Source organism: Anolis sagrei, chromosome 2 (genome assembly GCF_037176765.1).
Source record: "Anolis sagrei isolate rAnoSag1 chromosome 2, rAnoSag1.mat, whole genome shotgun sequence".
Lineage (NCBI taxonomy): Eukaryota > Metazoa > Chordata > Lepidosauria > Squamata > Dactyloidae > Anolis > Anolis sagrei.
In genome coordinates, this window is record NC_090022.1 from 161,101,182 (window position 1) to 161,125,498 (window position 24,317).

The following is a 24,317-nucleotide window of genomic DNA, read 5'->3' on the forward strand; positions in this document are numbered from 1 at the left end:
TGGGGAACCTTCGGCTCTCCAGGTGTGGTGGACTTCAACTCCCACAATTCCTTGAGGCCAAGGTAAGCCTTTGGGGTGAATGCTGAGCCTCAAGGAATTGTGGGAGTTGAAGTCCACCACACCTGGAGAGCCGAAGGTTCCTGACCCCTGCTCTAGAACATGGCCATACAGCCCGAAAAAACCTACAACAACTCACAAACATTTTCCTCAGGGCAGCACCATGTGTCAATCAAAAAAGAGGACATGGAGCAGTCTCCGGGGAGAAAGGTGTGCCTTAGCAACCAATCAAGAGTTGGGGTGGGAGGCAGTTTCTACTTCTTGTTTTCTTATTGGCCGAAAATGAGCGAAGAGAAGCAACAAAAGCATTGCAGGGAAGGAGCGGCCTCCATTTTTGTTTTATTCTCCGCGCATGCGTCTTAAAGTACTGAGGCGTTTCAGAGAGACACGTGAGGTAATACAGTACGTGTCTTTGTGGATATTTGTGTGAAAGGTGAGAGTGTGTACAAAACATCTTTCTGAGGAGTGTGTGCACACAAGAGATGTCGTGCGTGTTTGTTTGTTTTTTTTTCTGAGGGAAAGGCCTCATATGTCCGTGAAAGGTCAGCTTGCATCTTTGGCTTTTTTCTGCCCGACAGAGTCTCCGGGGAGAAATATGTCCCTTAGCAACCAATCAAAAGAGGAGGGGAGGGCAGGCAGCTATTTCTTGTTTTCTTATTGGTGGAAAAAGAGAAAAGAGACACCATTCCAAAAGGCTATTAGGATGTATCAAATTCAACAAAACAGTAATTGTTTCCCAGACTCTTAGAGCTGGAAGAGACCCATGGGTCAATTGAAAGTGCTGGCTTTGGCCTATAATTCAAAGCACAATTCAAAGTGCTGGCTTTGGCCTATAAAGCCCTAAAGTTTGGTTCTCAACCTGTGGGTCCCCAGATGTTTTGGCCTACAATTCCCAGAAATCCTAACAGCTGGTAAACTGGCTGGGATTTCTGGGAGTTGTAGGCCAAAAACATCTGGGAACCCCAGGTTGAGAACCACTGCACGGTTCCAGCCCAGCTTATCTATCCGGATGTATCTTTTCCTATGAACCTTCTAGGTCAGAGTTTCTCAACCTGGGGGTCACAAGGGGGGTGTCAGAGGGGTCACCAAGAACCACCAGAAAACACAGTATTTTCTCTTGGTCATGGGGGTTCTATACGAGAAGTTTGGCCCAATTCTATTGTTAGTGAGGTTCAGAATGCTCTTTGATTGTATGTGAACCAAAAAATCCCAGCAACTACAACTCCCAAATGTCAAGGTATATTTTCCCGAAACTCCATCAGTGTTTACATTTGGGCATATTGACTATTTATACCAAGTTTGGTCCAGATCTATCATTGCTTGAGTCCACAGTGGACTCAAGGTCAATGCCATCAAACCCTTCCAGGATTTTCTGTTGGGCATTGGAATTCCGTGCGCCAAGTTTGGTTCAATTCTATTGTTGGTGGAGTTCAGAATGCTCTTTGATTGTAGGTTAACTATAAATCCCAGCAACTCCAACTCCCAAATTACAAAATCAGTCCCTGCCCCGCAATCTCACCAGTATTCAAATTTGGACGTGTCAGGTATCTCTGCCAAATTTGGTTCAGTGGATGAAAATGCATCATGCATATCAGATATTTCCATTACGATTCGTAACAGTAGCAAAACTACAGTTATGAAGTAGCAACCAAAATAATGTTATGGTTGGGGGTCACCAGACATGAGGAACTGTATTAAGCGGTCACGGCATTAGGAAGGTTGAGAACCACTGTTCTAGGAAGTTGAGATCGCCTGGGGAGGCCCTGCTCTTGATCCCTCCTGCCTCACAGGTGCGCTTGGTGGGGATGAGAGACGGCCTTCTCAGTGGTGGCCCATTTGCTGTTGAACTCCTTTCCCAGGGATATTAGCTCGGCCCCCTCCCTTCTGACCGTTCGAAAACGAGTTAAAACCTGGTTCTTTGAGCAAGTGTTTGAAGCTGCAGCGTGACCAGTTAACACAAAATTGTAATACGAATATGTAACGGCTAAGACTATGTAAACCAAGGGTCATCAAACTTTTTAAACAGAGGTCCAGGTCACAGTCTCCTTTGCTCAATGAAAAAGTCAGAAACAACGGCTTCAAACTACAAGAGAGGAGATTCCATCTGAACATGAGGAAGAACTTCCTGACTGTGAGAGCTGTTCAGTAGTGGAACTCTCTGCCCCGGATTGTGGTGGAGGCTCCTTCTTTGGAAGCTTTTAAACAGAGGCTGGATGGCCATCTGTCAGGGGTGCTTTGAATGCAATATTCCTGCTTCTTGGCAGGGGGTTGAACTGGATGGCCCATGAGGTCTCTTCCAACTCTATGATTCTATGTAACAAGAGCATGGACTACCATGGCCAAGTCTTGCTTCTCACGCACAAATTTTAATTGTGCAAAAGCTCTCCTGGCCACTACTGAGACCTGGGGTTACAGACTCATGTTTTTTAAACATCTACAGAGTGCATTAACAGTGCTAACACGTGCATACAGTATTTAGCTAGAAGTCAGTCCCATTGAGTTTAAATAGGCTGTACTTCCTGAATGCTTATAGGATTACGGTCTCATTTGTATAACTCAACGTGTAATACGCTGTAAGAAAATACAATTACATTGCAGTGATTGGGGTGCAAAACCACTGCAAAAAACTGAATAAAAACATGATTTTTTTAACCTGAGAAAACTGCTGCAGCACACTGAATGGCCTAGAAATGTTATACTGAGGCGTTTCTCCCACTGAGGCCTTCTCACACTGAGGGCCCTCTCAGACTGACGCCTCTCTCACACCGAGGTGAACTAACACAGGCCTTTTCATACTGAGGCCTACTAACGCACTGAGGCTCTTCTCCCACAGAGATTTCTCACACTCATGGCAACTAAGCTACAGGCACATCTGCATATATTGAAATGCAGTTTTTTTCCTGAGTCATTGCATCAATTTAATCCTTTCAGTGCTTGACTCACATTTTTGTAATTAAAAACACCTAGTTAATCTTTAGTATTTCTGACACAGAGAAGTGTTCGCTCTAGGAATGTCTAGGTCCTCCAGCCAAACTCTATAGCGGAGGTTTATTATAGAGTCATCCTGGAGAACCTAGAGTTGCCTAGAGAGAACATAATCAAATCCGCAAAAGTGAAACCTGCAAATGTGGAGTGCTGACTGTAATGAATTGTTTAAACATCCAACAGATGGCAGTAGAGGCTCAGTTCAGGGGAACCGGATGTTACTCTCTTCACAATACAGGAGATAGGAGAAAAGATTTAGTTTGTATGGCTAGGATAGACAACACAGGGACCTCAAACTGTTTATTCCCACATCTCCCATGAATCCCGACCATTGCCCACAGTTGCTTGACTGGTGAAAGTTGTAGTCCAAAACCAGGGAAGGAGGCCACATTGCCTATACCTGTTCTTCTCAAATCTTATTAGACTCTCCAACTTTCAATGTATTGGGGAAACAAGTGTGAGACTTTAGGGATCCATTGGATTCTTTGTTATCCTAGCATAGAGAGCCCTGGGGATGGATAGGGCATAGTACTTCCAGTGAAAAGATATGGTGGAAATATTCTACCTTTCTCTTCCAAATGGATTTACACAGAAAATATGGAGACATAGCGAGTTCATATCAGAAAACATTGATTGCCCCCTGAACAATAACATCCTTTGAATGTGGCATCGTGATGCAAGTTGAGCATCCCTTTCCCAAGACCCTTTAAAATCTAAAATTGTCCATGTGGGTGGCTGAGATAGTGACACCTCTGCTTTTTAGAGGTTCAGTGTATCCAAACTTTATTTTATACAAGGCATTATTGAAAATATTATATGAGATGACCTTCAAGCTAAGTGTATAAGGCAGGGGTCCTCAAACTTTTTAAACAGAATGCCAGATCACAGTCCCTCAAACTGTTGGAGGGCTGGATTATAATTTGAGGAAAAAAAACATGAATGAATTCCTATGCACACTGCACATATCTTATTTGTAGTGCTATAAACTCTTAAAAACAATACAATAATTAAAATGAAGAACAATTTTAACAAATATAAACTTATTAGTATTTCAATGGGAAGTGTGGGGCCGCTTTTGGCTGATGAGATAGGATTGTTGTTGTTGTTGTTGTTGTGTGCTTTCAAGTCATTTCAGACTTAGGTTGACTCTGAGCGAGGGCCGGGTAAATGAGCTGGGGGGGCCGTATCCGGCCCTCAGGCCTTAGTTTGAGGACCCCTGGTATAAGGTATATACAAAATGTAAATGCATTCAGTGTTAACCATGGCTCCCATTTCCCAGATATCTCAAGATGCATTTATATGCAAATACAGGTATTCCAAAATCAAAAACACTTTTGTTCGCAGGCATTTCCGATAAGGGAGACTCAACTTGTACTATAAGACCATCTATATATGGGAGCCCCCACAGTGACATTCCCATTAATTTTGAGTTTCAGTGTCAATTAATAAGGCAGGGATGAGAAGGCTGCAACCTTGCAGATGTTGTTGAATTTCATGTCCCATCATTCCTTACCTACCACTGGCTACAATCTTTAAGTACTGATGGGAGCTGCAGTCCAATAACAATCAGAAGGCATCATGATTGCTACCCAGATAATAAACTGACTAATTTGAAAGGTTTTTTTCCGGGCTATATGGCCATGTTCTAGAGGCATTCTCTCCTGACGTTTCGCCTGCATCTATAGCAAGCATCCTCAGAGGTAGTGAGGTCACTACCTGTGAGGATGCTTGCCATAGATGCAGGCGAAACGTCAGGAGAGAATGCCTCTAGAACATGGCCATATAGCCCGAAAAAACCTACAACAACCCTCATTTGAAAGGCTTTAGTTACAAAGACAGTACAGCAGGTGGGGAAATTTATTGGCTGTCTGTTGGGAGTGCCTTGATCTTGTGTTCCTGCATGGCAGTAGGTTGGACTGGATGACTCTTGTGGTCTCTTACAGCTCTATGATTCTTTGAAAACGAGATTGAGGTTTCATGGAACTAGTTCAACACAGCATTTTCAATTCAGCATTATCAGGAACCACGTCCTTCTTCAGTAGCTGGGGTTTTGCATATGACCAGGAGGTGGCAATATAGATACTGCTGCCAAGGACAGCATGAAAAGGAAGTGATTAAGGATCTATGTTGCATGCTTTTCTAACAGATGGGTTTTTAACAGCTTCTCCACTCCCCCAGATGCTCAGAGTAAAGTCTGGGCCCAAGCCCCCAAAACTGGCAGCACTGGGAGATTGCTGTTTAGCTGTTGTGATCGAAATTCTTCCAGGTGAGTTTTTAAAATCATGTAATTATCCTGCCTCATTCACAATTTTATGGGTAGGGGATCCAGATAGTGATGCCCTTGATATATTGCCCTCCTGTCTTTCTGCATTGCTGGCCCAGTCTTTTGTATTTTTCCTTATCAGAAGGGCAGGAAATGTTGGAATACAGCCTGCCCTTCATGTTTGCTGGCTTTGGGGCACAGAAATTGAAAACCCGCAAAAAACAAAAACACATCATTACACTATGTAATTTTCCTTGTTTGAAAATATCATTCCTGTTTAATTGTGCGGTACTTATTTTGAAAGTAAGTGCTGCACGATTTCATTTTTGTGGCAGCCACAAACTATGTTGAATTGGTTGAGACTCTATGAGATATTCATTGAAAAACTATAGCAAAATATGCTGCAGGATGTCCAACAAAAATAAAGTTTTTGCAGTTTAATAAACCTTTTCAGTGTTTAATAAATCTTTTCCATTTTATGATAGAACCAATTAGGAAATGACATTATAAAAATCATGTTACAAAGTGTTATTTTTTTACCTGAGAAAACACCTCCCTAGAGATCGCTTAAGGCCTCCATTGTAATTCTGTGGCCAACTTCTGTTGAACACTTGCCATAGACAAATGCCTGGAGAAATGTTCTGCCTAGGGATCTCCAAGTCCTCCAGTGCAGTGTTTTTCAAACTATGTTCCAAGTGTTTCGGACTTCAGCTCCAAGAAATCAAAGCCAACTTACCAGCTTTTAGGAATTCTGGGAGCTGAAGTCCAAAACATCTGGAGGAGTACAGTTTGAGAAACTCTGCTCCAGTGCAGTCCTGTGGTGGAAGTCAACCATAAAGTTATGCTGGAGGACCTAAAGATTTCTAGGCAGAAGGTATTACTCAAATCAATGAATAATGAAAGTTTTAGAAGTGAAATCCTCAAGAACCTGAGGACTGTTCTTGCAGTATGACTTTCGATTGTTGGTTCTGAGAGATGACCCCTGAGAGCACCCCCCCCCCCCCCAATGTCTACCTTGGTGGTAGCAGGATAGCTAAAGCAAGCAGGTTTATTAGAACAAAATGAAGAGCTTGGTGTAGTGCCAGTGGGAAACCCAATACCCTGGATGGCAGTGTCTGTGTAGTGGGAATACAGGCAAATTGGCATCTTCTCATCCGAGCAGGCAGATTTGGGACTTGAAAAAAAATGGGCATGCTGGCTGTGGCATTTCAGGACTTGTGGTCCAAATAAATCCCTTATAAATTTCCTAAGTTTTGTATTAGATGTGGCCATTTAGGCAAACATATGGTAGTCATGCCCTTGCACAATTTCCAGTCCTCTAATGTTGGGCCCTGGTGGCAAATTGCTCTAGGTTTTAGGATTATATAATCATGGAATTGGGAGAAGCCACAAGGGCCGTCAGGTCCAACTCCCTGTCATGTAGGAACACACAGTCAAAGCACTCTCAGCAGATGGCCATTCAGTCTATGTTTGAAAACCTCCAGAGAAGGAAACAGCTCATCCCACTGTCGAATGATTCCAATAATCAGGAAGTTCTTCCTAATATTTAGGTGGAACGTCTACTGCAATTTGACTGTGTTGTTCCATGTCCTAGTCTTTAGAGCAGCAGAAAACAAGCTTATTTCCTCCTCAATGGGACAACCTTTCAAATATTTATGCACAATCCCCTCGCAGCCAAGCTAACCATCCAAGCTCCCTCAGCCACTCCTTATTCCACACCTTTTACCATTTTGATCACTTTTTGGACACATTCCAACTTGCAAGTAGTTTTCTTGAATTGCAGTGCCCAGAAGCAGACACAGTACTTCCAAATGAGGTCTGACCAAAGCAGAATAGAGTGGGACTGTGACTTCCTTCAATCTAGAGTAGATAGTATGCTCCTTAGGCAGTCTAGAACCACATTGGCCTTTTTAGCAGCTGAATCACACTGTTGACTGATATTCAGCTTGTAGTCTACCAAGACTCATATTTTCCTTTTGGATATATGGTTTTCAAAGCAGGTGTTACCCATCAATTCCTTTTTTTGCTACCTTAGTGAAGTGCTTTACATTTCTCTCTGTTGAAATGCACTTCTGGGCCGTTGTGTACACTTTTAAGGTGATTTTGGGTTCTGATCCTGTTATCCCTTCCAATTTGGTGTCCTCTGCAAGGGTAGATTTTACAGATCTTCAAAGTACTGAATCTTAGGCTCTCAAATAGTTTCAGCACTCTGGATATTTCCCTTAAAATGTAGAGTAAATCTCCAAGCAGATTCACTACCCACTGGCATGGAAGCCTTCAGCTACCAGTGTATCACAGAGCTCTACCCTTTTGGAAAGAAACTTCTTGCTTTCAAATTATCCGTCCGCTACTATGCTGAACCACAACAGTATGGCACTGCCTTTGAAAGAGACACAGAGCCTTCAAACAGTCACAGAATGTCCTCTAGTCATCTCCTGAGGGGACACTGGATGAGCTGGCATGTGACTCACTTTGCAGCCAGCTCTATAGTTGTAGGTTAGCATCCAGGCATGAGAAGTCAAGCTGTTGCATCTTGATATCTCTGACTGTCCCAAACTTAGATCTTTCAGAACCAGACTTCTGGAGACCGAGTTCTGCTGCAGGTTCCTTTACTGTGAAGAAAGGTGATTTATCAAAAGGTACAAGCCCCATGAGTGGCGTTGTTGTTGTTGTTCATTCGTTCAGTTGTTTCTGACTCTTCGTGACTTCATGGACCAGTCCACGCGAGACCTCCCCGTCGGTCGTCACCACCCCCAGCTCCTTCAAGGTCAATCCAGTCACTTCAAGGATACCATCCATCCATTTTGCCCTTGGTTGGCCCCTCTGAGTGGCCTAAATACCCTAAAAGCATCAGATCTTAGAAGCTAGGCAGGTTCAAGCCTGGTAGGTAGTAAATCTGCTTGCATAGAAGACCATTAGGGGAATACCAGACACTGTAGACTATATTTCAGAGGAAGGAACTGGCAAAACCACCTTTGAGTATTGTCTAAGAAAACCCTATGGAATTTAAGAGTTTGCCAGAAGTTAACAGATGAGCTGAAGACACACACATGCAAGCTTGACTGCGGTTGCCTCCAAGGAAGAGGTGAAGCATCTGATTACTTTTTGCTTTCTCTACTACTTGTATGATTAATAATTGTGATTAATGCGTTTATCATTAGGATTAGAACACTAACTTTGTTTACATTCTGGCTGGTGGCTGTGATGTTTGTAGCTAGGAGAGGTGGGGATGGGAATACATGCAATAAATTCTTTACACCCATGTAATGCAGGATGCTGGTGGCAAAACTACTTTAGGTTTTAGTGCAAATGAGTCTTCCCAAATACTGAGCCATGATCTCCAAAATGTTGGGTCCCATGCTGCGAAAAAGGCAGAATATAAGATAAGTGTGTAGTGAGGGCATCCTAAAGGGAAGTGCAATGTGTGCTCACAAAGATAGGGGTTATTTTGCTAGTCAGGAGGAGAATGGAAACAGCATGGACAAGTTAAAGTTACTCCACGAATCCTTGGTCTTCCTTGGCTTGGAAAGAATTCTTGAGGGTTCCTGGGATCCTCTTTGGCTCTCAGGAAGAGATGTAGCAGTGACATTTTGAAGCGTCCCCATAGTAATGCTCCTAAGCAAAGGTTAAATAGGCAGCAGCTGTGCTGACCTAGAGCAACAATCCAGCTCTAGCACTTCCCATTTCTACCAGCACTAAATTTTGTATAGAGCTAATGACTCTTAGTTTTTTTGTTCATATCAGGCCATACCAGATTTTTTACATTACAATGGGGACAGCTCACAACAGCTGTTTTTCGGAAAATTCTTGTCCCCCGCTTTATTTACCATGGAGAGTACAGGGAAGCTTAAGTGGGCAGTGGAGGTGATGTTATTACATCTGGAAATGAAACACTTTGGTGCTCTGGTCACATTAGATCACTGCACTTTGGTTTTCTGTTTGCCATCTGTGAAAAAGGGAAAGCCTTGGCCTCCAGCCCCCCCCCCCCCCCGATCCTCCCCATCACCCCACATTACCCAGGTTTTCAGACAAGCCAGGCCAATGTCACAGGCACAGAGAAGCCCTTCCTCCTGGTTTATTGTGAGCTTGGCTGCTGAAAGGTTTTGGTAACATTTGAGAGAGAACACCGGAACAGCTGATCAACAACACCGCAAGGAAAAGAAATGACAACTCTACAATTTCCAATGTGTGTCTATATTACACCATAAATACACAGACAGGAGAAACTGGGTTAGGGTAGGGTGCGTGTGTGTGTATGTGTGGCAGAGCTCTCGAGGAGAGAATGCAGCTAGAGGATCTCCCAGAGACCTCATGGCTCTCCATTGATGCTCCCCAACACAGTGACACCCCATTACCTGCTCCCCAGCAAGTGTTGGGGCAGAGGAAGGATTGGGGGAGAGGGAGGGTATTGTTTGTAAGATTGTTTTGCTCTTTAGAATAATTTACAATCTTCTTATTCACAATTATGTACAGTCCAAACCCGACCCAATAAACTCATGGAACAGAAATGCATACAAAAATAAAAGCTATACAGAAATCAAGGAAGAAAGAGGTTCTCTTTCATATTTTTTTCTTTTTTTGTATGTTTTTTTCTCTTCAGTTGAGGCTCCAAGAAAGAAAAGTGGAAAAATACAAAGGAAATGGCTACAGTACTGTGTTCAGAAATGGCCATGTTCTCCTCGGGTTGGAGAAGGAGATAACCTTATATTGGCTTTCCGGCAGAGACTGGCAAGGTAGGAAGAGTAGCAGCAGTCGCAAATAGGCCACCACGGGGTTTAGCTAACAAACATAGCTACTCCGCACAGCTGGATCTCTAGTGAGACCACGAACCTGAGCCAGTAGTGTTCAAGTTCACCCTAACAGGTGGCGGTGGTGGCAAAAGTGGCTGCAGTACAACCCCCATTGACCTGTTTTCCCTGCCGCCTGGCTACAATCACCCCTACCAAGCTTTGGGCTTGGAAAAAAGTCCCGAAAAGCTGTGCAGTTGCCTCTCTGGACTTATGTGCTGGGGAGACTGCCGGCCAAGCAGAAGCCAATGTAAAGTGGGGTGGTTGTGTGTGGAATGGAAACTTTGCAAAAGAGGATTAGTTGGCTTTGGTTCAAAAGCTCAGCATCATTAATGGGGATGGCAAGGAGACCTCCCTTGTTATTGCTTCACCTTATGCATGAAGAGGGGAGGAATTCGGACGGTCTCTGTAATACAGGATGGGAGAGAGGCCTCAGGCTTGGCCTTTTTGCCCTTTTGCAGGGGAGAGAAGTTGTGTCCTTAGCCATTTGTCTTGACTCACATAGTTCAATACACCAGACACTTTCAACACCCACTTGCTTTGAAGGTCCCTTCTCCTCCCTTGTAGCAAACCAACAATACAATGAGGACAGGCCCTCCAAGCAATGTGAGGACATGGATGAGAGATTAATGAGCAAGCCAGCCAAATATGATTCCATAGCCTCCTGCCCATCCCAATGGGATAGAGGCACAGGATGAAGGAGTTGCCTTGGCCACTTGTCTCCAGTAGTCCTTCAGACTGGGTTTCCAAGCACTACTTCTCCATAGGGGGAAAAAAACCTCCTGTCTCCAGACACCAAAGGAGTAATTCCATCCAGGAGTTGGGCCAAGGCATTTTGGATGGAAAGATGATCTCCCTTCCTCCTCCCAACTTTGATGCCAGGAGGACAATGATAAGAGGGTTAGTAGCAAATCAAGCTCCACTAGCTGATTAAGGCAAAGAATAGAAGCAGCCTGAAAATATCAGTCAAAATCCCACAGAACAGGTTGGGGGTGATGGGAGAGAAAAAACATGTATTTTCTCCTCCCACCATAGCCATTGCTCTCTGGCGAAGGTGCTGGATTGCAGCAGAGTGACAGGCCCTGCTTTGGTGGGTGGATACATGCGTTATAGGAGCAGACAGCTCGGGTGAGGTGCCTAAGGTGAGAGAGGGGAGGGAGCTGCTCAGGAGAATAGCATTCAGCCTGGAGACCTGGGCAGGCAAGATCTAGCACTCTGTTCTTCAGTTCCCCTTTGCTAAGCTTCCTGTAGTTGACTTCAGGAAATGTGATTGTGACCTTCCCTATCATTACTTGACTTCCTGAATATTTTGGTTTCTTCCCAAACCAATTTTAAGGGGTTAAAATCAGTAACTGGCTTATGCCATAATAATAGGGCATTGATTTTAGGGTGTTCTGGGCTCACGAAAAACATCCCCCATCCCCATGGCTGGTTGTCATAATTTCTAGGGAGTAGACCATCCAAGGTGGGCCCTGAAACCAAAAGCATCCAAACTCTTGAACTAAGAAAAAAGACCCACCCACAGTTAACGTCACAAATAAAAAATATCTGTGTGTTCCAGCCACATTACATTACATTGCACAGAAATAAAGACTCAGGCCTCCTTTGCGTAGAACCTGCTTTTTTCAGATCCTCTTGAAATGTTCCTGTGTCTGGTGGCACGTGCAAAAAGGTCTGTGTGTCTGAGGGATTGAATACATCTGCTTTACCTAGTTGACAAATCTGTAAAGAGCATGAGGAAATTGATGGACTACTACACCTTGGGGATTTATCAATTAGTAAATTTGCTAGTTAACTTTTTTGACCACCATACCTGGATAGTCGATGAGTGCTAAAACAATGACTCCTCTAATCCCCACTTGGTTTAGGAAGGCGCCAAAACTATTCTCTCTGTCTGCTGATCCACTTCCCCCACTGGGAGAGGAACACCTGCACTTGAGGTCCCCAATAGAGCTGTATGAGCAAAATGGCCAGTTTCAATTATTCAGCCCTGGCTGTATTGCCTTGGTGTGTGTGTGTGTGTGGTGCATGTCTATGTCCATGTGCAAAGGATGAGCAGAGGAAGACTTATTAGCTATTAGGATAGAATGTTTTGCTTATCTGATGATTTGTTCCCTTTTTCATTTTGTTTAAAAGTAAATATATTCTCCCATTTGCTGCTGGAAGAATTTTATGGCATCACAGACAAAAAAGGAGAGAAAAAAAATCTCCCTGCCTGCAAACTATATATTTTTTTAAAAAATCTGCTTCCCCTTCACACAAAAAACAAACAAACCCCAGAACAAAACTGGAAAAAGGCAAGGTTGTTTCTTCTCATCAGTCCATAGTAAAATCAAACTTATATAAACTCATGAAAATAAATTACTACTGGCTTTAAAAATAACACAAAAGTCAAAAATTATTCAGTCTCTCTCCAATTCTTCCTAGTTATTGAACACCCTGTTTTCCATCTAAGAAGATTATGCTGTAATGGGCAAAGAAAAATAAGTTGATGTATTTGACGTCTTCCAAAGGCCGTTGGACTTCAATTCCATCCCTCTCGTTAGCACTGCTAGTGTTTGAGAAAGATGGGAGTTGTAGCCTAGCAACCTCTGCAGAACTAAGGCTTTGTCACCTTTGGAATAAAGGCACCAATCAATGAACCAAATCAAGAGGGCTTGTCTGGAGTCAGGGACCCCATAGGACCAGTGGGATTTACATAGCGTTACCTAGTGTTTGGAGTCAAAGTCCAGCAGTGACTTTGCTTTACTACAAATGACTTTAAATACTTAAAAAAAAATCCACCTGCTTTGCCTCTGCCACTGCTACATACATGCCACGTATCAACAGCACCTTCCTCCTTCAGTTCTCAACTTTACCAGTTTTTTCTGTGGAGGCCGTTTAAAAACAGAAGTTAGCAAAATAAAACAATAATTTAAAAAAACACTAAGAACCAGTACTTAAGGAACAAACAAAAAGCAAAAGAAAGGTACGGTTTCCTCTGGAGTGCTTGGGCCGGTCGCTGCAGCAGAAGGCTGCTGCTCCCTGCTGGGCCAACCTGGTTCTACAGTTGCTGTGTGTATTTCCCCCACTCCCCACCCTGCTTTTTTATTGTTGATTTTCTTTTTATAAAAAATACAATAAAAATAAAAAAATGCTTTTTTTGTTGTTTTTTTTATCCCCGCCCCTCCCTGTGAAAACTTTCTCTCTGTGTGTGGCTGTGTGTATGTATGTGGTTTTGTTTGTTTTTTTCCCTCCCTTTCCACTGTCCCTTCCCTACAGTCATGATGCACCGGGAGATGTGTCATCCGTCAGTCTGTCCTGCCCCTCTAGGGACTCGTGTGGGTGTTCCTCGGCAGCGGTGTAATAGCTGTTGTCCTCATCGCCAGGACTACTGCAGTCCTTGTCGGACTGCTCTGAGTCCTCGCCCTCCTCTTCAAGGGTCAGTTCAAACTGGAATTTCTCAAGGCAGGTCTCATCGTCTTTTTCTGCGTCGTCCGGAGGCGGGGAAGGGCTCTGGGGGATCATACTGTGGTACCAGTCCCTGTTGTCCTCAAGGGTGTCCAAAATGTCTTGTGCGTCGGGATGAACCAGGTCCGCCCAGGTCTCCCACAGTGGGTGCACGATGTAGTCAATGAATCCCACCTAAAGCACAGTTGTGGGTGGGAAGAAGACAGTTAGCAAAAAAAAGGACAGCGAGGCAAACCAAAAAATTAGTTTCAGAAGACTCAGCTAAGTGATATTTATGAAGGCAGCTGCTGGCTCCTGTAGAGACATGTGTTTCGCTCAAGACTTTGCCAGGGGCAGCTCTACAAGAAGGTACAGAGCAGCAAAGGCAAAGGTTGAGAAGCAGCAGGAGGAGGTTTGTAACCCATCTAGCTTGCGACTGACATCATGTGTGATGCAGGTTGTTCTCTCACAGCCAGGGCTGAAGAAAGATCTAAGTGCCAAATTGCACACAGTAGGGCAGGGAAGGCACTATTCTGTTCTTCACCTCAGGCAGTAAAATGTCATGGGCTGATGCGTTTCTTTATCCTATAATGTCTTATAAACCTAAGAGGGTACCACAGGACAGGAGTGGATAGGTCAACCCGAGCGGAGGATTGAAACATCATCTGGAAATGGGAGGAAAGATTGGGCAAGTTCTGTTCCCAGCTTCTTTAAATCCTAGCCTTGGTTTCCAGGTGCAGTTCAAGAGATTCATGGATAATGCCACAAAATGATTGTATACAACAATCTTGCATTTTTAAAATCGAGTCTTGTGCAACAGTTATGGTCCAAAGGGGATCTCAGTGGTTGGCCTGTGATTGCTGAATCTTCCATCCTGGTGGAACATATGTTCATCTTTCTTGAGTTACCAGGATGTTAAGGGGGATTTCTTTGGCTACAATCCACCCCCAAAGGAACAAAGTGGAGCATCTCGCCTACGCTTCACTTTTGGATCAGTGGACAATAGAATTAGGCTGTTCCATGGAAAGGGGGACAGTGGTTAGAAGTCTTGTGTTATGACTGGCAAACTAGTGTTTAATGACACAGGGGGCTTTTTTTGGCTCAAGAAATGAGAAAGGTATAAATTAGATGGGGAAGAAGAGCAAAATCAATAGATTTCACTTGACCTATAGTTTTTGACTGCTCTATTTATGAATCTCCAGATTGCTAGAAACATGGGCTGCTGCTGGGAATCTAAGAGCATTTTCCTGTATCCAATATACCTGAAAAAAGTGCAACAGTTAACACTGAAATATCATTTACACATTATGCTTCCAACTACAGAATACCTGTGCTTTCCAGCACTTAAGAATTAGATTAAAAAATCTGTGTTAAAAGTGGGGTGGCAGTGAGATATGATTCATTAAATGGTGAAACTTAGAGGGGGGAGAGTGGACTTGCTGGTGCTTATGAAGTCCTACCTCTCCTTTACCTCTGGCCACCTCTTCATTTCTCTTGTGCACAACCACTCCACACTCTGGCACTGGGTTCTCAGAAACAGATGATCATACTACTTTAAGCTAACAAAATAGTTTCATTTTGGAAGCTAAGTGTTCGTTTTGTTGAGTTGGAGACAACTTGGGATCTCCGGGTGCATTTAGAATCCTGCCTGAAGCTATTGTTTCCAGTTGGCATTGACAGTCTTGGACTAAAGGGTCCAATGGTCTGATTTAGTATAAGTTTTTGTTCCAAAAAATGGTGTGCACACAGGAGACTGGTGCGATGTCAGAGTTCCCAGCTATGACTCTTGTACCATCACAGTACTCCCTGCTCTCACAACCATGACTGGCTTGGCAGCTAGCGTGAAAAGAACACACTTTTCCCTTCAGTAGACACTGGTGATGATGGTGGTGGTGGTGGTGGTGGTGGTGGGGGGGGGGGGCACCAAAGTATTTGGTTTGCATGCTAAAAGGGGGTGTAAAAGCCTTTTCTGCTCTCCTATGGAGCATAAACGGGCCTGGTGATCCAACAATAGTCTCACTGGTGTCAGGAAGTATCTTTTGTTTAAAAACCAACTGTTGCTTTTTGCTGGGAAAAGGCATTTTATAGGGCAACAAATCCTTTGTAACAACTGCTAGCAAATTCCTTCTATGGCAAAACCAGTGCTGCAGAAGGCCCAATAATCAGTAGTTTGTACCATCACTGACTCCATTGCTATCATGGAGACTATTTTTGTTGGTGCATGAAACTTTGAATGCTCTGATGGTGGCATTATCAATAATTTTACCTTCAAATTCAAGGTGTAGCCATGGGTAGCCCAATTGCTCCTTCCATTGCCAATTTATTCATGGACGATTTGGAAATGAAATCTATTTTGAAATCTTTTGCCATATGATCAAGTGCCATATGATCTACAATCTGCACAAGACTTATTGAATGGGCCTACACCATTCACCCGGACATTAAATTTACTGGACATATTGACCCAAATAGCATTCTGTACTTAGATGTTTTGGTTGTTAAACTGAACAGTAGACTAGTGGTAATAATTACCGAAAACCAACAGATCGAAACTCTACTCTTCATCATTCCAGCTTCCATTCGCCATCTTTAAGGAATAATTTACCTTATTCTCAAATACTGAGAATTAAACACAACTGCACACTGCAGCAAGATTTTGAATATAATTTAACATCAGTAAAAAATTAATTCATAGCCAAGGGCTACCCAGGTCATCTTATTGATAATGCCATCAACATAGCATCCAAAGATTCACGCACCACTCTTCTGACAGACAAATCTGTGTCCACAGACAACAGATTGGTCTGATCCTTGACATTAACCAATCTCTCTAGACAATTTTTGTTGCCCATCCACTTCCAGGTTCCACGTCCTCTCGTGGCCATGCCACGAGAGGACATGTGGGGTGTGTGTCAATTTACCCCAGCCAGCCATCTTCTGCCCCACTATAGCCCTTTCCAGAGGTGATGGATTAAATTCCCAAGCCCACAGCTAGATTGCTATGGACTGTTATGGATAACGGGAACTGTATTCCAGCTCTTATCTGGAAGGTATTTAGGGTGGAGAAGACTGTCCAATCTTCTTACTGCCTCCTTGCTACACTTTCTTCTCTGCCAGAATTCTGGGATAGATGAAATGTTGTTTCTTAAAGATAAAATGGATTTTCACAGCATCGGTTGACTCAGGTCTGACATGAGACATCTGTCCACCTGAAAAGCTGTGCAATTGTAAGAGTAATCAGGCAGTAGTGATGAGTAATGATTTATCTCTCTGTTTCCCTCTCTTTGACAATGATGCATGGTTCTAGACAGTCATCGCACACCAACCTGGGACTTTTCTACGGAGGCAGTATGCTTGTCGCACATGGGGCTGATCTCCATGCCTCGTTCCCGTTCTTTGTCTCCCTGCCTGAAGAACTCCTCCATGATCCGGTCTGTCCATTGGCGATACAGCTCTAGAGGCTTCGTGGGGTTGCTCAAGTCTGCGCAGTGGACCATGTTCCGTAGGACCTGGTTGCATTGGGGAGAAAAAGGAAAGCAATTCCAAGCTGTTCTCCTTGCACCACAGGTAAGGCTGTCAAAGCTGCAAGCAAACCCTTTGGAAAGGAGAATTGAGTCAATCCTACCACTGTTCAGAAAGAAACTTCAGAAGATGATGCTGGAAGAGAGCTCTGTATCATCTAAACTATAGACGGCTATCACTGGATGTGATGGAAGATACTGCCCTATTGTCAAGAGTTGAACTAAGACTCATCTGCTACTTGTGTTTATTGAAGCTCTGCTTCAGACAGCCCTGTTGTTACGAGTCAGCCCTGGCCGTAAGGTATGTGTACAATAAACAAGAGGAAAATTCCTAGATCATCTTTGAAAGTTGGAAATAATGTGAATTAGGAGGTCTATGATGAGTGGGAATAATACTGCTTATCTTTCTCCTTGACTACTACTTTTCTGAGCATTAAATAGTCTTTGGTTTGAAACCAGAAATCACCTTCTGTCCACTTTCTGACTATGGCTGTCTGGCCTAGATTCCAAAACAACAACAACAACAACGTTGCCTATGCCTTGCTTACCTGTATTCTGTCAGTGTAGTTATCTAATAGTAGGACTCCAGAGCTGGTCACTTTTTTGGTTTCCACCATGGTCTTCAGATCAGCCAAGAGGCTCATATGTTTGGACATGTCGGTGGCCAGGACCTGAAGAATCACAAATTAGAATATTAAGGACGGAGTAAGGGTGCTTCTCAGTCTTAGTACATGCAGCTCCTCCCAGGTTGCATTTCTTTCCCTGTCCCAGGCACACTGGTGTAATTTTTTTAAAATCCACAAACTTCATACAAACCAGAGGATGTGGGAGTATCACTCCTTTTGGCAAGGGTTGGCCAAGCACACCTTCAAATGTGAGACTGCAACTGCTGGCATCTCTAGGGTTAGTGTCACCCCCATAGACTTCCTCCCATACCAAACCATACAGAATCCTTCGCTTTTGCTTTGTATTAATGTAATTCGTAAATTGTAATTCCAATATACCACTGAATGCAATGATAAAATCAGTGACTATACAAAATCATTAGGAATTAAAATGACAGCATGTGCTTATATTGCCTCATCATTGTAACTGCGTAATAATGCCAGCTTTGATCAGAGTGCATACACATTAGAAAGTTCAAAAAGCAAATTACTATAGTTTGTAGCTATATTGATTCAGTACATGCAAGATGGGCTTCCAAAAGCCACCGCAGGGATATTTTTTATATATAAATGATGCATTTGCTTCAACACTGCACAAATTTTTTGGTGTCACCCATTCTGATGATGCCACTGGTCTGCACTTCCTGCACACCTCTAGTGATGCCACTGACTAAAACTCTCAGTAGTCCAGTCTTCAGACCATGGTGAAAGTGTAAAGAGCATCTGGAAGGGGACTCCTGCTTTTAGGGGAGCTGCTTCTCTGCCTGCACAGGGATTCTAGGGAGCCACAATCTCAAAAAGACAATTTTTGAAGCATGATTTCAACAAACATGAAAAACAAGATGGCTACGCTTGTGCTTTTAGTTTCCTAAAACAATGACCAGGAGGGGAGTCTCTGTCGAAGGTGTTGGGCAGATTCATCCCCTGGAAGGTACTCTGAGGCTCACCATGTCTATGACCATTTTCCGCAACGTTTGCCGCTGTCGCTTTGTCAGGTTCTGGAAGATGTCACAGTTCTCCTCTTGCAACAGCTTGAAACCCACAGCCAGGTGGTGGTTCTCCAGCACAGACTCGTCGTTGTACATCAGTGCCAGTTCTGAATCTGCCAGGCAGAAAGGTCCAGGTTAGAGAGAACAAAATGAACAGAGAATGGGGAAGTATTTATTTTCTTAGGTCAGAGTGACACAACCATTTGAAGACCTCCAACCTGAGTATTCATCTCTATGATGGCATTATATACAATACTGCCTGAGCTCTGCGAGTGCAGCATTTTTCCGAATGAAGCAGAGAGTGTTTGAGGACCAGGACATCCATAGGGATACCAAGATGCTTGTTTACAAAGCTGTTGTCCTCCCAACCCTGCTATATGCCTGCAAAATGTGGACTGTCTACAGAAGTCACATGCAACTCCTAGAACGATTCCATCAGTGCTGCCTCCGGAAAATCCTGCAAATCTCTTGGGAAGACAGGCGGACAAATGTCAGCGTGCTGGAAGAAGCAAAGACCACCAGCACTGAAGCAATGGTCCTCCGCCATCAACTCCGCTGGACTGGCCATGTTGTCTGGATGCCCAACCACCATCTCCCAAAGCAGTTGCTCTACTCTGAACTCAAGAACGGAAAACAGAATGCTGGCGGACAGGAAAAGAGATTCAAAGATGGGCTCAAAGCCAACCTTAAAAACTCTGGCATAGACACTGAAAACTGGGAAACCCTGGCCTGTGAGCACTCCAGCTGGAGGTCAGCTGTGACCAGCAGTGCTGTAGAATTTGAAGAGACACAATGAGAGGACGAAAAAGAGAAATGTGCCAAGAGGAAGGCCCGTCAAGCCAACCCCGACCGGGACCGCCTTCTACCTGGAAACCACTGCGGGAGAACATGCGGATCAGGAATAGGGCTCCATAGTCACCTACAGACCCACCCAGGAGGATTATCCTACTCGGACAACGAGGGATTGCCTAAGTAAGTATATACTGTGGCCATTGGAAAATTGGCAATTTTATTGGTGACTTTAAACATTTATAATAACTAACTTTAAGGGGTGGTTAATATGTCTGCTATACAGATCGTCTGTTGCAGTTCCACAGTACTGTAATTTTTTTATTTGGGATGATTTTATGTTGTCTACCACATTAGAATGGCTTGCAGCTAAATACATTAAAGATTGGTTTGGCTGATTATATCAGAAATATAATCAGATTACGTTAGGCACATTGGCCGTTATGTGATCTAAACACCAATATACAATTGTAAAGCCATCTATTTATATAAGAGAATTATTTATAACCAGTGCGTATAAAGTGCAGACCATAGATCACAAAAAGCTCTGATGGGTGGATACTGTTCGTGGCTCCTGAAATCTCTTAAATTTTCAAATGTAATATGGAATGTTTTTTGGTGGGAAAGTGGCCTTTAAAAGACAAAATAAAAGGAGTCAGTGTGGTATCACGGTATGGGTGTGGGACTAGGGGTGCATTTGCACTGTTGTTTAATGTAACTGCCATGACTCAATGCTATGGAATCATGGGGGCTATAGTTTTACAAGGTCTGCCAAAACTTGTGGGTGCCTTGTTGAACTATAGCTCACAGGATTCCTCAGCACTGAGCCATGGCAGTTGAAGAGGTGTCAGACTGCATTAATTCCACAGTGTAGGTGTATCCTAGGAGTCTGGGACACCCTCTGCCACGGGAGCCTTCTGGATGGCCTTGGGTAAGCCACAGTGGAAGCAATTGCAGATCTCTTCTAAAGAAAACTTGCCAAGAAAACCTTATGATACTGAAAGTCAGAGCTTACTTGCAAGCACCCAGAAAAAACAAAAATGAAACCACCCAGGTTTAGTGCATTTAACAAAATGATATGTATATTAAGGTATTGCTTATGTCTTGTTCTGTATGAATTTTTACACTTTCAACACCTTAAAAGGGATGAAGGTGGTGCTTTCTGAAACAGGATGCTCTCAAGAAGGTTTTAACTGAGGAGGAGACTTCCCTATAGTTTAAGAATCCCTGTCCGAATGCCAGTGGATTTTTACTTCTCCTCCTTCAGTTTTTTTTTGCTCTTTGAGAGCTGTAGTGCTCTTGGTGATGACCAGCATTCTGGTCACGTTTAAGGGTGACATTTTGAACAGGCCCACCTTTTGGATAGCAAGGGGCTATTCTCTGACCTATCAGAATCCAGATGACCCACAATGAAAAGTGGGTCATCTGGATTCTGTGGGGAAAGGAAAGAGGACACACTCCATCCCTGAGTGCAATCTTCTTCATTCTTCAGTGTCCCATTTGCTTCCTCTGCCTTTTCTACTCTACAGTAAACAGCTATTGCTGCCTCTCTTAGGGCTTGGAGGGAAGGGCCTAGAATTGCATGAGTAAAGTGTTACATTCTCAGACAGGTATGAACTCCTTGCATGCCCACATATGTGGTTGCACATGTGAAAGAGTAGATGTCTGCACAGCCAATGATGGTGGAGGTGGGTGGGATGCTGAGGTGGTCTTTGTGCTTCTGGCTGAAGAAGTGCAGCCCAAGCAACCCTGCCAGGGTATCTTCCTATTCCAGTCATTGGCCAGGAGCCCCCGGTGGCGCAGTGGGTTAACCCCTGTGCCGGCAGGACTGAAGACTGACAGGTCGCAGGTTCGAATCCGGGGAGAGGTGGATGAGCTCCCTCTATCAGCTCCAGCTCCTCATGCTGGGGACATGAGAGAAACCTCCCACAAGGATGATAAAACATCAAATCATCCAGGCGTCCCCTGGGCAACGTCCTTGCAGACGGCCAATTCTCTCACACCAGAAGTGACTTGCAGTTTCTCAGGTCGCTCCTGACATGCATCAATATTGATGGTCTGGTTGTGTGTATGTGAGGAAACAGGCATAGATATACAGGGTTAGTCAAAATGCATAGGCCAATAAGCCATTCAATTGAATGGCTTATTGGCCTATGCATTTTGACTAACCCTGTATAACATGCACCAAGCTATAGCCTGGTATGGCCTGTTCTTGTTCCCTGTCAGCTGATCTTCTTTGGTTCATTCTCCATTAGCATTTCTGGAGGTAAAAAGCATTTACAACAATTTCTTGTTTTGTGTTTTCAGTTAATTTCTGACTTACAACAGCCCCAATGAAAATCAATCATGGAAAAAAGTGTTCAGAGGAGGTTTCTCTTTGCCTTCGTCTCAGGGTTTGTGACTTCCCCCACGTCACTCAGTAGATTTCCACGGCTGAGTAAGAATTCAGACTCTGGCCTCTAGAATCATAGTCCAGCACTCAAACTGGTTTAGTATGGATACTCATTCTCTCTACCTTTGTTTAGCGTCAGTAATATACATTTTCACTGTAATGACTTGTTTTATGCTTCCCTTTGTGTAATTGTTACTCTGGGTTTGTACTGCACTACGTTGTCTGTAGACAGAATGGTGTAGTGGTTGAATTACTGGGCAGCTCTGCAAACCACGCTTTAAATCTCTAGAGGCTTTGCCCCAGAAATCAATTGGATGACCTTGGGCAAAGCACATACTCTCAGCCTCAGAGTAAGGCAAAGGCAACCCCCTCCAAACGAGCCTTGAAGAGAAAACCCAGTGATAGGTTCACCAGAAGTGTCGTCATAAGCTGATAAGACTTTAAGGCACATAATAATAAAAAAGCTATCTGCTTACACACTACAATATCGGGTGGTGGGTTGTATTTAAGTGTCATGACATGCATTACTTTCTCGCTGTTATTCTTATCAAGATGCACAATAACACTGTTTTGGTCAAGTGACACAATTAAGTTTATAGGAGAAGTACTATCAGCATTTTAATCTGACAAGCAAATTCCTCTTTAGTGCCACATCATAGATATGTCTAAGGCTGGATCTACACTGGCCTATATCCCAGGATCTGATCCCAGATTATTTTCTTATCCCAGATTATCTGGCAGTGTGGACTCATATAATCCAGTTCAAAGCAATCCGGGATCCTGGAATATAGGGCAGAATAGATCCAGACTTTGTAGAGGCAACTGGTTTAGTAGAGCATGGAAAGGGGGGGAGGGGGTTCATGACACTTCTGTACTTTGTCTTGTCTTTGCCATCCTGGTAGCATTTCTCTGAATCCTTTTCAACGTGTTAATGCCTCTTTTGAGTTAGACACACAACTAATGGTTACCAGGGACTCCAGTGGGTCTGTTTGTCCCCAGCCTCAAGAGACAAGAATGTCTAAAGAGCATGATAGCCACCTGTCGAAAACCGATTAAAGCTAGTCTGGTCAGGCCCAAAAAAGAGGCTATGCATGTACTATATGCAAAACAAGGATCCAGGAAAATGCTTTTCCTCACCAGATACATTCACTGCTTATTACAAACTACCTACCCCCGCCACGCGTTGCTGTGGCCCAGACTATGTATATGTGTTTGTGTATGTGTGTATATATTTGTGTATATATGTGTGTTTGCGTGTGTGTGTATGTATGTGTGTGTGTGTATATATATATATATATATATATATATATGGTTTTGCACACGTGTTGCAATGTATTTTTATTTATTTATTTATAATTTTTAAGTCTCTTCTGCTGTGCTTTTCAGTGTTTTTATGAGTGACCGTCACTCGTTGGCCAGACAGGTGTATTGTGTCCAAATTTGGTGTCAATTCATCCAGTGGTTTTTGAGTTATTAATCCCACAAATGAACATTACATTTTTATTTATATAGATTCAGGAAGAGCATTTACTTGAGTGGAGAGAGGCCTACTCAGTGGCTGCCCCAATACTGTAATAGAGCTTCTTCACACATCTCCTTCTTTGATTTAAAGCATCTGAGTAATTTGTGTATTTCTGAAGGTTAGGGAAGGTGGATGTTTATTTGTGGGCTGCTATGTGGCTATGAGCACTTCATATTGGGTTGTTATAATTAAAGAGTTGGAAATTGACATTCTGTATGCAGTTTGTTTTTGGTTCATATAAAGCCACTCTGTTGTGATGATAATGATGCTAGTTTTATTTCTTGCCTGCCTCTCCTCGAGGCGGGTTACAACATAAGCTGCCTTGAGCTTTAGGAGAGTAAGTTCGGAGGTATGTTACACATCTTTTTAAGCATATTTGTAGATGTCAAGCCTGTTCTAGATCACGGTCCTGGAGATGTTGGTGTCAGTCTTACCTTCTTCTCCAATAGGGTTCTGTTTTCTCAGGCCCCATCTACACTGCCATCTAAAATCCGCATTATCTGTTTTGAACTGGATTATATGGCAGTGTAGCCTCATATAATCCAGTTCGAAGCAGATAATCTGGGATCAGATCCTTGCATATAGAGCAGTATAGATCCAGCCTCAGAGAGGCACAAAAACCCTAGTGAAAAGTATCAAATACCTTGTTTGCTAGAAGAACAATCCCATTTGTCTTATGTCTGTTATAACAGGCTGTGCTTTTTATTTAATTTTAGTTTGTTAAGTTATAACTCATATTTATATGTTGGGTTGTATAAATTTTGTTAGCATGGATGTATTGTTGTTGTAATTGGGCACTGAATGTTTCCTTTCATGTTTGGAATCCACCCTGAGTCCCTTTGGGGAGACAGAGTGGAATATAAATAAAGTACTATTATTATTATTATTATTATTATTATTATTATTATTATTATTTTG

The 24,317-nt window shown here is 43.3% G+C and overlaps 1 protein-coding gene and 1 long non-coding RNA gene across 7 annotated transcripts in view; one reads left to right on the forward strand and one right to left on the reverse strand.

Moving 5' to 3' along the window:
- Window positions 1-367: 367 nt before the first annotated feature.
- LOC132768048 (uncharacterized) lies at window positions 368-17,504 on the forward strand. 2 transcript variants are annotated; one of them, XR_009630686.2, is made up of 3 exons: window positions 368-451; window positions 5,221-5,308; window positions 16,829-17,504. It is a non-coding gene; the product is annotated as an uncharacterized lncRNA (long non-coding RNA). The 2 variants fall into 2 exon arrangements; XR_010909254.1 differs by having other exon boundaries at window positions 436-459.
- PDE4A (phosphodiesterase 4A) overlaps window positions 9,350-24,317 on the reverse strand; it is a 633,870-nt gene continuing 618,902 nt past the window's right edge. For all 5 annotated transcript variants that reach the window (XM_060763616.2, XM_060763615.2, XM_067464009.1 and 2 more), the window contains 4 exons: window positions 18,655-18,809; window positions 17,591-17,713; window positions 16,848-17,030; window positions 9,350-13,716 (listed from right to left, as the gene is read on the reverse strand). In XM_060763616.2, coding sequence (XP_060619599.1) covers window positions 13,354-13,716; window positions 16,848-17,030; window positions 17,591-17,713; window positions 18,655-18,809 — 824 coding nt within the window. In that variant the 3' untranslated portion in view covers window positions 9,350-13,353. The remainder of the gene's footprint in view (window positions 13,717-16,847; window positions 17,031-17,590; window positions 17,714-18,654; window positions 18,810-24,317) is intronic.